This window comes from Stegastes partitus, unplaced genomic scaffold (genome assembly GCF_000690725.1).
Source record: "Stegastes partitus isolate 25-593 unplaced genomic scaffold, Stegastes_partitus-1.0.2 Scaffold1093, whole genome shotgun sequence".
Taxonomy (NCBI): domain Eukaryota; kingdom Metazoa; phylum Chordata; class Actinopteri; family Pomacentridae; genus Stegastes; species Stegastes partitus.
In genome coordinates this window covers 188364-199937 of record NW_007578824.1, presented here as the reverse complement: position 1 = coordinate 199937, position 11574 = coordinate 188364, and the positions used below count along the sequence as shown (strand labels likewise).

At 41.8% G+C, this 11574-nt stretch overlaps 2 protein-coding genes across 2 annotated transcripts in view; one reads left to right on the top strand and one right to left on the bottom strand.

Moving 5' to 3' along the window:
• c1qtnf13 (C1q and TNF related 13) overlaps positions 1–1192 on the bottom strand; it is a 3509-nt gene extending 2317 nt beyond the window's left edge. The window contains exon 1 of the mRNA XM_008296005.1: positions 1095–1192. Within this exon, the coding sequence (XP_008294227.1) occupies positions 1095–1125 (31 nt within the window). The 5' untranslated portion in view covers positions 1126–1192. The remainder of the gene's footprint in view (positions 1–1094) is intronic.
• A 2071-nt stretch (positions 1193–3263) lies between these two features.
• On the top strand, positions 3264–11317 carry ube2na (ubiquitin-conjugating enzyme E2Na). The gene is made up of 4 exons (XM_008296003.1): positions 3264–3361; positions 8649–8895; positions 9412–9552; positions 10956–11317. The coding sequence occupies exons 1-4, from the start codon at positions 3332–3334 to the stop codon at positions 11000–11002; spliced, it is 465 nt and encodes a 154-aa protein (XP_008294225.1). The 5' UTR covers positions 3264–3331; the 3' UTR covers positions 11003–11317.
• The last annotated feature ends 257 nt before the right edge of the window (positions 11318–11574 follow it).

Genomic DNA, 11574 nt, shown 5'->3' with positions numbered 1-11574 from the left:
TGTCTGAATCACTCACATCCATCACAAGCTTTAACTCGTGAAAAACACACTTCCGTCAGGTTGAGCCTCGTGCATCGCACTAAGCTTACCACTTACAGTAATTCCTCTATATAAAATTGAGTTGATAAGGAAGTCTGGCCGCGGTCTGTTGACATAAATCTTGCGGCTCAGTGGGAGCAGCAGCCCCTGTAATGTGGCTGATATTGTCTGTTCTCCCTGTGCACTGAGAGAAGGCACTGCATTAGGCGCTGGTTCATCTGTTCCTGTGTGTGCCGAACAATGGAAAATTTCGGGGGTTGGTGAGGTGGAGCGGGACGGGACGCTAAAAGATGCCACTGGAGAGGAATAATCAATAATTCCCTTAATGATAAGTCACCACCAGTCAGTCACTACTCTGACCATATTTTAATTCAATTTTTGCTTCTTTTTTTGTATGTTGCACTCAATTTGTTTCACCTTTACACACTTAATACAAGAACTTATTGCATCTTCTTTAAAAAGCCGACAAGAGCATGTCATCATGTTTCCTTATGCAAACAGAATTAGATCAGTTTAAACTCCCACGAGATCAGATTTGTCTGAAGAGCTTCTATGATCTCAACTTAATGAGCGGAAACTTTGCACCTGTAACAGCCGCAGACGTGAGTAATTTGTAGGCTCATGTTTACAGCCGGTCGTTTCCCCTGTAATATGCATATTTTACAGAAGACTAATGATAGATATTTAACCCCGAGCTGCTGGTGCTGGAAAAGCATGAGGTGGCAAGAGAGCAGCTTTAAAGGATTCAAATGCTCTCACCTTAAGGCTGAATTAAACCTGTCGATAATAAGATTTAAACATATTTAAACTGTGTGTATTGAAATCACACTGATCAGAGTTTGCACTTGTGTAACAGTAGTGTGCAATGAAGCGATGAATTAGATCCTAGAATCACATGTTTAAGCCAAAATGCAATCATAACCTGTAGAATAAAACCACCCAGTAAAATGTCATTTCTTGTAAATAATTAAATCAAACATAAACATACATTTTTTTTCAGCACCTGCTTCACCAAAAAAAGAAACACAAACCAGTTGCAGAGACATGACACCCACCTGTTGAGCTTCGTTGGGGCAGAAAGCGCATACTGTTTCTTTGTCAGATTTTCCAGATGAAGCTCCTGTGAGTTTGCTGCTCTGCTAATGTCCTCATCACAGACCTGACACCCAAAGGGACGACGCTTTTGTCCACACGGATACGGTGAGGAGGAGGAGCTCCAAACCCTCTCCGATCTATAGCTCCTATTCAGCCTGCAGTGCAAAAAAAAAAAAAAAGTGAAAATGCAGCTGTACCCTGCAGCCTTACCGGCCCTGAGTGGTGTTAGGTCTAAGTCGTGCTTTGTTTTGTCTGAAACAGGAAGAGGAGATGTGACGCATAAACTCTGTCAGCTTCAGAATAACCTTGGAAATGAAGCTGGAAGAGGTGCAGGTGGAAAATGAACTGTTTAAATCAGTAGCAAAGTTTCTTCTTCTGCAGCTCCTGTGATGCAAAAAGCTGAACTTTGTAGATGTGATATGATGCAATACTAGAAGTTGTGGAAGGTAAAGACACGACTTATAGGACCTGCATTCAAATTATACTTGAAATAAAGCGATTAGAGAGCTGTGACAATAAGAATTGCAAACACGCTTTCAAAATCAGAATTAGAAACGCTTCATACGATGGAATTAGGAGTTCTATTCACACTCAAACACATTCTGTAGTAACGCAATACTTTTTAAAGACAACTCTAAATATAAAGCTAACTGTAGAGATGAGGCACTGTAAGTAACACGAATGGATGAAAGGAATGTAGATTATAGTCATGTAATGTTGCACCAGAGTGTAGATTATAACAACTAGCAACATGAAATATGGCACTGCACAGTAGTAACACTATTAATAAATAGTGCACATGAATTAATAAAGTAATAGAGATGAATGGCTGTATAAGAAGTCTCTCAGTGCTTGTTTTGTTCATACTGACTCTCTGCAAAGCTGTTTTATCTGCAGCTGAGCATCCTGCAGTGTGTCAGTAGGACACCGGCAGCTTCTCCTCTTAAAATTCTCTATGTTAAATGAATGTCACCACTACTTTTATGGAGAAAAATGTACGCTTTGTTATTGTCTGAGCTGTACAGAGGTTTACAAAACTATCAAGGATAAATGAGATCTACACCAGGACCCTTGCTCTATAATTTTTCTTGATTTCACTAGTTATTATCTGTAATTTAACAAAAAAGGGAAATCTGTAAAACAACAGATAACCGTTTAAAAAATACAGTTAAAACAGTAAAGACGTTCATTTGTTTACAGTACAGTAAAAATGTACACGTTCACTAAACATGTTTATTATCTGTAATTTAACATGAAAAGGGGAAAATCTTTAAAGTATCTGGAAATTGTTCTTTAAAAAATCTGTAATTTTGCAAAACTGTAATTTGTTCTTTTATGTTTGAGTGTGAAATTAGACTTTTTTTTCTTTTACTGCATTTAATAAGCGAAAAAGAAGTTATTTTGTCAAATTTATTAAGTATTGAACTGCTGTTATTTTACAGATTTTCCCAGTTTTGTTAAAGTACAGGGCTATTATGTGCAATTAAGACTTCTGGGATAGTTAAATTACAATTAAATTATATTCATGCAACCAACCATTTCCAAGGCCTGCCTTATGTATGCATACAGCTCTGTTAATAAGATAAGATATGCCTTTATTTATCTCACAGTGGAGAAGGTCACAGTGTTGTCAGCGGCAGTACACACAGAAATACACACATAGTAGATAGAAAAATGTACATACTGCAAACACAAGTATAAAAATACACATTTTAAAAAGAATAGTGCAAGCACAGAATATAAAAGTGAGGATATAAAAGATAAGAATAAAGATTGCATGTGCAAACATATTCATACCTACATGTTATGGAACAGTGCAATCATCATAAATAAGATTAATTCCAGTGAAGGCACACAGTTTTAGAGCCACTGGTCCACATATAACCTGCACTCACTGATAAGCAGAAACAAAGTGAGATGATGATTTTTACTTGACATCAGTTTTGCTCTACAATAACTTGAAAATAGTGCAATTAGACCCCAATGTGTGAAAGAACCCAACAGCACATCTGGCTGGTGCATCTTCTCTCCTCCACTTGGACACACGTCTGCTGCTTTGTGCTGAACACGAGACAAAACGCTCCTGTGTCCCTCCATCCACTAGCATGACGCACAGAACCCGGAAGACGTGTGTTTGCTGTCAATGCCATCGACAGAGAGGAGGCACCGAGAGCTAAAAGCCCGCATTTAAGACAAGATGGCAGGACTGCCCCGCAGGATCATTAAGGTAAATGATTTCACACCTAAAACAGCAGCATGTTTTCTCTGTGACGGTGGAGCTTCTTCCTTTCACAGAGAAAACTCCCCCCGCAGAGCCGCCGCCGCTGCTGCTGCTGCCGGTGAACAGTTTTGCGTGCTAGCCGTTAGCATCCCGCTGGCTAACGTTAGTTTGGTAAAGTACCTTCCGCCTCATTCCTGCGCCCAGATACACCGAGGCACGCTGGGTTAAAAATACCCCAACGCTGTGCAAAGATGGCGGATAAATGATGTCTGCCGGGCTTCCCTTCTCTAAATATACTTTTTCAAGCTCAGTCCTGCTCTCAAGTTGCTTGGTGCTGCTGACAGCGGGCTGGCTAACCAGGCTAACGATGCTAACCGCGGCTAGTTAGTTAGCTTTGTTTGTGGTTGTGTGAGGAAAACAGGGACATTTAACGAGCTAAGGCTAGCCCCTAAGCCTCTTACTTCACAGTGTTATACGTTTACTGTTAGCATACATGGACTTTAAATTCAATACCTCTCATAGTCTTGTTTTCCTTTTCATTTAGTGAAGTTCTGAAGGTGTTTGGGGTCAGTAGTATTACTAGAGCGCATAGGCTGCATGTGTTTACATAGAATTGAGAATATCTAAGAAAGCAGGATGGATGGAAGATTTGGCAGCTGATCAGAAAACACTTTGCCGCATGACTCCTCTGGGAAAGCATCTGCAGGTGATGGAGGTTTGCTCAGCATCCCTGGATACTGCTCAAGGAGGAAGGTTTGAACTGTTTGGCACAATATTGACACTGATAGTCAGTCTGAGAAATCACATCCTCTGTCCAGAATCAGAAACAGGTTTATTGTCAGGTATAGTTTACACAATGCGAGGAGTTTGTTCTGGTGGGTTGGTGCAACAATGCAATAGATATAGAGTAAAATAAAAAGAACTGTAATTGTGCAAGGAATCAGAGTTAAATGTAAATAAGAACCATAGAGCGGTACTGTTCAGTGCACGGCTTACATGGAAACCCATACTTATCTCATTTTAATCATAATATCATGAGTTTCAAGCAACGATAACTCTACTGGTGGCAAGAAAAATAAATGTCGGGGTGCCACAACAAAACTAAAAGCTTAGTTTTGGGAATTTTATTGTACTAGTGCAGCATAAAGGCTATTGGAAAACTGAGAGTTAGTGTACAGCGAATATTCTGAGCATACGTGTTGATAATTTATCAAATGTGTAATAAAGTGTGGTTTCGTTTTTACTCAGCCATCTGCTGCAATATTTTTGGTTTAATGATTATCGAGGTCATGTCCTGTCATGCATTTATATGGACAATAATGTCAATATGGTGCTGTGAAATGGAAAGATCTCCTGAATTACAAAAAATTGATATGACAGAAAGTATTTTGACTTTAGTACACAGATCAGACTTTGACTGTGAAATAATTTCCAGCTGTGATGGAGCTCAGGAATGAGCTGTGTAACGAATTATTTAATGTGACTCTGTCTGAGGTGAAGAAAAGCACACAGCGTCATTTACCGTTTGATCTGGACCAATCTAACGGTATGATTTGTGCCTATAAGTGATTGATAAAGTCAGCACTGTGTTGCGCTTTGAGGAAAATACACACACCTCTCTGTCACTTTGGACACGTTCATATTCATTCTAATGCTGCAGGTGTTTGGTAACCTTTAAGGAAAAACTCCCACAAACAGCTGGATGCAGCTCAGCTTTAACTCCTGTCAACACTTTGAGGTCTGTGTGTGTGCACCTCCATCAGCAAAAAGCACAAACTGTGTCATTTGCACAGATGTTTGTGGAGAGGATGCACAGCTGCTGCTACGCCAGTCTCTACTGCTGCTTTCTCTGGCATCGGAACGGTTTGATTCACCGAAACTTGGCCTCAAGTCTGACCTGTCAGATCGAGGGTGAGCACAGGCGTGGCCACGGTTCGAGGGAATGTGTTTGCAGGGCACACTGATCATCTGTGACGTTAGTCAGATTTCATTTAGGGAAGCAAACCTATTCATGACTCAAGTTTCCAGAGACCGGAGTGATCTGTTGCATTGTCTCTCAAGCAGCCACAGATATTTCATTTATTGTAGTCTGATGTAGGGTGTGAGCTCTGCCATTGGCTGTGAATTTCACGTGGCTTCCTCCTCCCCTTCTGCTGTCTACGTCTTACTGTTATCAAAATCCCTTTCAGCACGACAACAACAGCCACCTTTGGGCCGGTAATCTACCACACGGAACATTTTCAAGCTTTGCAGAGGATTTGGATCAAGCAGCACTAAGTTTTTTTTAAATTCCCTGATAGCAGAATGATAATGAGGTGCAGCCAGACCGTTCTGAATGAGACTGAAATCATGTTGAACCACAGAAAAGCTGTAAACCTGATAAATCGACTGTGCAGCTGATTCCTCATGTTTGTTTCCTGCTAGACCTAAAATTTAATTAACTATTTAATATGATAGACGTTTAACATGCTGAGATTTTTTTTGGGAGGGGGGAATAAACATAATAGGAAGGAGAATAAGTGGAAAAGGTTTCACAGGTGTGCATGGCCGGCAGTTTGTGGGAAAAGGTGGGAGGGCTGGGAACAGTACTTAGTGGGCCGAGCCCTTGAGCCCTCAGAGCGTGTGACTGGGACCGGGAGCCCCTCTCCTGTCTGTGTTTTCACTGCACGGTTTTGTCTGTGGGTTATCTGAAACATTTCAGGAATCTCACTCCCAGTTGCACGGAGGAAGCAGAGTGTCAAAAACAAGGGTGGTGGGTGTTGGCCAGCTTTTTTTTTCTAAGATATTTATATGCGTAGTTATTTATTGTCCTCTTGTTGTCGGGTTGTCAAACGGTCACTAGGCAGGGTTTACCAAGTATAGAGGAATTTCTGGCGATCCAAAAGAAGGTTTTGGCCAATCAAATGATGAGAATTAAGACTATATATAGCGATTCAAGTTTTGTTAATTGGACTTAAATTTACTGAAGGATAATAGACATGTTTACCTATTAAGTTGTCAGAAATAAGAGGAAAATGCGTAGATTTATTTCAAATTGGGTAACACACAATCATTCCAGTCTGAGCCAGACAGCACTAAGAGGTTTTCCAGATTGTCAAAATAACCAAATGACTTTCTATAGCAGGAAGAGTTGCGCTGCCAGTCCTGCTGATGGGTGAAGCCAAAATGAACAGTTGAGAACAATAAGACGGCCTGCCAAGTAATTTGTCTGAAAGTAGTTTCCTTGTTAATGGCATGTCTTAAGTGTGCCTCTTATCCTGCCTCTACATACCACAGCCCACATCAGATACCTGCTCCTCTGGCACAGTGAAGGCATGTGTCTCCACTGGTTACTCGACTGTCACTGTGTTGAGTTGTAGCCCTGCTGCAGTAGCTGATGCTAATGGAAGCACCGGTCTCCTGTGGTCCGGCGGCTGAGTCGGTGTCACCTCTAAAAGACAGCTACATGCCGCACAGAGTCTTCAGATTCACAGCATTCAGGAACCGTTGCGGTGAAAATCGACCTCCCTTCTGTGGTGAAGGATAAAAAACGAAACACGCTACGATCTCCCGGTGACCATCTTTGTTGATAGACTAAGAATGACGCACGGCTTCTGCAGCTCTGATGTATATGATAAAGCAATTATATATATTTTGCATTTTACTTAAAACAAGTTTTACATATAAAAATCCAAGGATATTTTGCATGATATACAGTCGTGACTCGATAATCCGACACTAAATGTAAAACCTTCTTTTATGTCGGATAGCAAGGCTGTCGGATTGTCAAGACGGAGGTCGAGATACAAGGAGGGCTTGATGCTGGAAGGATCATTTGTTGTTAATATTTATTGTTTGTAGTTGTTATAATAACTAGCAGGGCTGGTCCCAATAGCACTTTCTGCTCTCTGGATATTCAGGCCCAATTAATGATGAATATCCGAATATTCGGTCGGGGGACACTTCCACCCTGTGGGAGCGCTCTGATGGGGTGGTAGTGGCCGAAACGTACAGGCAGTACTTGGCTGCTGATGCTAGTTTAGTTAGCGGTCACAGTTCTGTTTTCACCATCGGCGACGACGGTGGCAGGGGAGTGGCAGATACACTCCACTGCCAACATCCATGTTTACTTCCATAAACACTGAGCACGCTCGCTGGGTGTGACGTCATCGTGTCCTCTTCTGTGCATGCGGGACACTTTTGGGTCGTAAGTTCACACAGCAGATCACATACAAGTCGCATTTAATTGGAACGAAGTTGGATTTCACAAAAAAATCCTCATTGAGCATCAAGTCCTGCAGTGTGAACGTAGCCAATCTGTGGGATTGTTCAGTCAGATAATACGCCGTTATCCTGATTGGTGACATTAAATGTCATGTCGGAGTCGAATCCAAGGTTGTCGGTATGTTAAGACTGTTTTTCATGTGTTCCATTTGTTTTTCCTAAGAACCTGTCGGATAGCAAGGTTTAGGATTGTTAGGGGTCAAATTATCGAGTCATGACTGTATTTTTTTTTTTTTACCTTAACACTTGACACAGATCTGGATATCCATCAAACATAGCTTTATTAGTAAATGCAGTTACTCTTTCTTAGCATTACACTGATGAAGACCATAAACTATGTCAACCCAAAGCTATAAAACATGTGAAGCTTGTCTTTGCCTGTCTTCGTCACACGTCTCTACTGGTTCCATGTTTCTGTCGCTGGTAGATCTTTAAAATATTCATGTGATGGTTGTCACAGGTGCCTAAAATGCTTTTGCAAATCTGAAAAGAAGAACATCTGCGACGTTCAATCCTCACAGTTCTCCTTCAGATGCACACAGAAAGCCAGAAACTTAGCTCGACCTTTAAAGAATTATATAGTAAAACATACTTTTGCCTGTTTTTCATTTACAAAAGCAGCTCGGCGTGTTGTTCTAATATATTGTGTTCGCAAAATATCACAATGCTGCTCCACGACTGTGTTGATTGATGATTGAAGGTGTACCGCGCGAGAGAGGTGAGATGAGTTATGTCCATCTGCAGAGAAAAAATGCGACAGGAATGCAGATTTGTTGCTTCAGCTCTCTTCTAACTCATTTTTCACTTGTGCGGTATGACAGGTCCTCCGTGCTCTATCTCCTTTAGAAATCAGTTTTTAAGTTCATCGCTGTGTGCAGTCTCGGCATTCACCTGCCCCGTCTGAACACTGTGTCTCTACAGATGTCAAAAGTGTTTTCCCAAAACCAGAACGTGGTCTTGACATAGTGACAATGCAGGTGAAACATGTCGATCATTTCTGAATTCCACGTTTTTCCTTTTCATTCACCAGGAAACTCAGCGCTTGCTTGCAGAGCCTGTCCCAGGAATCAAGGCAGAGCCGGATGAAGGCAATGCCCGCTACTTTCACGTAGTCATTGCCGGACCTCAGGACTCACCTTTTGAGGGAGGCACATTTAAACTTGAACTCTTTTTACCAGAGGAATATCCCATGGCAGCTCCTAAAGTACGTTTCATGACCAAAATATATCATCCCAACGTGGACAAGCTGGGGAGAATATGTCTAGACATTTTGAAAGGTAAGCCAGCGCTCTGCCGTGTCACACTTTATGCTCGGCCACACCGACCTGATCCTCTGTTTGCTTGACCTTAGAAGACATGTGTTCTCCCTCTGATGTGCTAAAATCACAACCGACAGAAAATCTGTCTTTTTCCCAAGCTGCTTTAACAGTAACTTTGCATCCGTCTGTCTGTCATTGGTCCTGCTGGGTCGGGCTTGTTACTGTAGGAACGCCTGTATGTTTTGTGTCCTATGATGTTTGGTCCGTGAATGAAGTGGGGGGATTTGCCAATTTCTTCCTGCTCAAAAGATCAGAGGCCTCTTATGTTACACTTTTGACCCTAACTGGAGCTTTGTGCCACCGCTGCTGACCATCACCGGCCTCATCACGGCCTCTTCCTTGCAGTGAAGTGGCTGTTAGGAGACGCATCGCTCCTGTGCAGCAGCTTTACTCTTTATAATCTGTTTTCAGTGTCTTACACTCTGTTTTTCTTCTTCTCCATTAGTCTCTCTTTGTCTTTTTTTTTTTTCCCAGATAAATGGTCACCAGCTCTGCAAATTCGCACGGTGCTGCTATCAATCCAGGCTTTACTAAGTGCGCCCAACCCAGACGATCCCCTAGCAAACGATGTCGCAGAGAAGTGGAAGTCCAACGAAGCTGAAGCCATAGAAACAGGTGAGAGCTGTGATGTGGTCTGGTTCAGATGAGGGTCTGTCACATTTGTCCTGCAGCTCTTGCTAAGTGCAGCCCTCACGTTGCCTCCTGTCACTTGGATTACAGAAATATCAGCTTAAATAGACCCATTCATGCAAAAAAAACAAAAAACACTGATTTAATTAGCATTTTCATGCAGATTGTTATGTTTGCTGTTGCACCTTTTTTCAGAAATCGTGATTAGAATGCAGTCGTGACTCGATCAATCCGACACTGAACACAAAACCTTCTTTTATGTCGGATAGCAAGGTTGTCGGATTGTCAAGACGGAGGTCGAGATACAAGGAGGGCTTGATGCTGGAAGGGTCGTTTGTTGTTAACTATTGTCCATAGTTGTTATAATAACTAGTAGGGCTGGTCCCAATAGCACTTTCTGGGCCCAATTAATGATGAATATCTGAATATTCGGCGTGGTCGAGGGACACTTCCACCCTGTGGGAGCGCTCTGATGGGGTGGAAGTGGCCAGAACCACAGGCAGTACTTGGCTGCTGATGCTCGTTTAGTTAGCGGTCACAGTTCTGTTTCCACCATCGGTGACGGCGGCAGCAGGGGAGTGGCAGATACGCTCTACCGTTACCATCCGTGTTTACTTTCGTAAACACTGAGCACACTCGCTCACGTCGTCGTGTCCTCTTCTGTGCATGCGGGACACTTTTGGGTTGTATGAAGTTCACACAGCAGATCACATACAAGTCGCATTTAATTGGAACGAAGTCGGATTTCACAAAAAAAGTCTGAATTGAACATTAAGTCCTGCAGTCTGAACGTAGCCAATGTGTCGGATTTTTCAGTCAGATAATACGCCGTTATCCTGATTGGTGACATTAAATGTCATGTTGGAGTCGGAATCCAAGGCTGTCGGTATGTTAAGGCTGTTTTTCATGTGTTCCATTTGTTTTTCCTAAAAACCTGTCAGATAGCAAGGTTTTAGGATTGTTATGGGTCGGGTTATCGAGTCACGACTGTTTTTTATCCCATTTCCTTGTTGCGTACTATAGCGTTTGTTTATTGAACACTAAAAATACACTCGGTGGAGTATTTTAAAACCACACTATCACAACAAACCACACTAAATGCTTCAGGGGATGTTCCCCGCTGGGAGGTGAGCCTTACAGTTTAAAAACTTCTGCAATAGCGCCACCATCAGGGATACACAAACACAGTCACGATCCCTGTTGTTTCTGCTGTACATGACCATATATATATACACAAGCCCTGCTTCCTGTATTCCAGCCACTTCAGTTGTGTAGAAAGCACATATCACAATAAATACCTCTCAATGCAGGCTTTGCTAAAAACTCTATTTGTCAATTTTGCTGTGATTTATGTTTATATTCATATTTTGTTTGTTTTTCCTTTACAGCCAAGACATGGACCAGGCTTTATGCTGGAAACAAAAATGAAGTGTAAAGCAGCCTAACAAGTGGAGACACAAGCGGAAGTCAAGGGTGCGAACACAACTCATGTGCTGCCAAGACCTCCTCCTGCTTCATTCGCATTTAAAGGACACAGTCTTTTATATATACACTACCGTTCAAAAGTTTGGGGTCACATTGAAATTTCCTTATTTTTGAAGGAAAAGCACTGTACTTTTCAATGAAGATAACTTTAAACTAGTCTTAACTTTAAAGAAATACACTCTATACATTGCTAATGTGGTAAATGACTATTCTAGCTGCAAATGTCTGGTTTTTGGTGCAATACAGTACATAGGTGTATAGAGGCCCATTTACAGCAACTATCACTCCAGTGTTCTAATGGTACAATGTGTTTGCTCATTGGCTCAGAAGGCTTATTGATGATTAGAAAACCCTTGTGCAATCGTGTTCACACATCTGAAAACAGTTTAGCTCGTTACAGAAGCTACAAAACTGACCTTCCTTTGAGCAGATTCTGGAGCATCACATTTGTGGGGTCAATTAAACGCTCAAAATGGCCAGAAAAAGAGAACTTTCATCTGAAACTCGACAGTCTATTCTTGT

Coding starts and splice junctions, on each gene's coding strand:
- ube2na (XM_008296003.1), top strand. CDS start 3,332: ATGGCAGGACTGCCCCGCAGGATCATTAAG. Junction 8,896..9,411: donor ATGTCTAGACATTTTGAAAG/GTAAGCCAGCGC, acceptor TTTTTTTCCCAG/ATAAATGGTCACCAGCTCTG. Junction 9,553..10,955: donor AGCTGAAGCCATAGAAACAG/GTGAGAGCTGTG, acceptor TTTCCTTTACAG/CCAAGACATGGACCAGGCTT.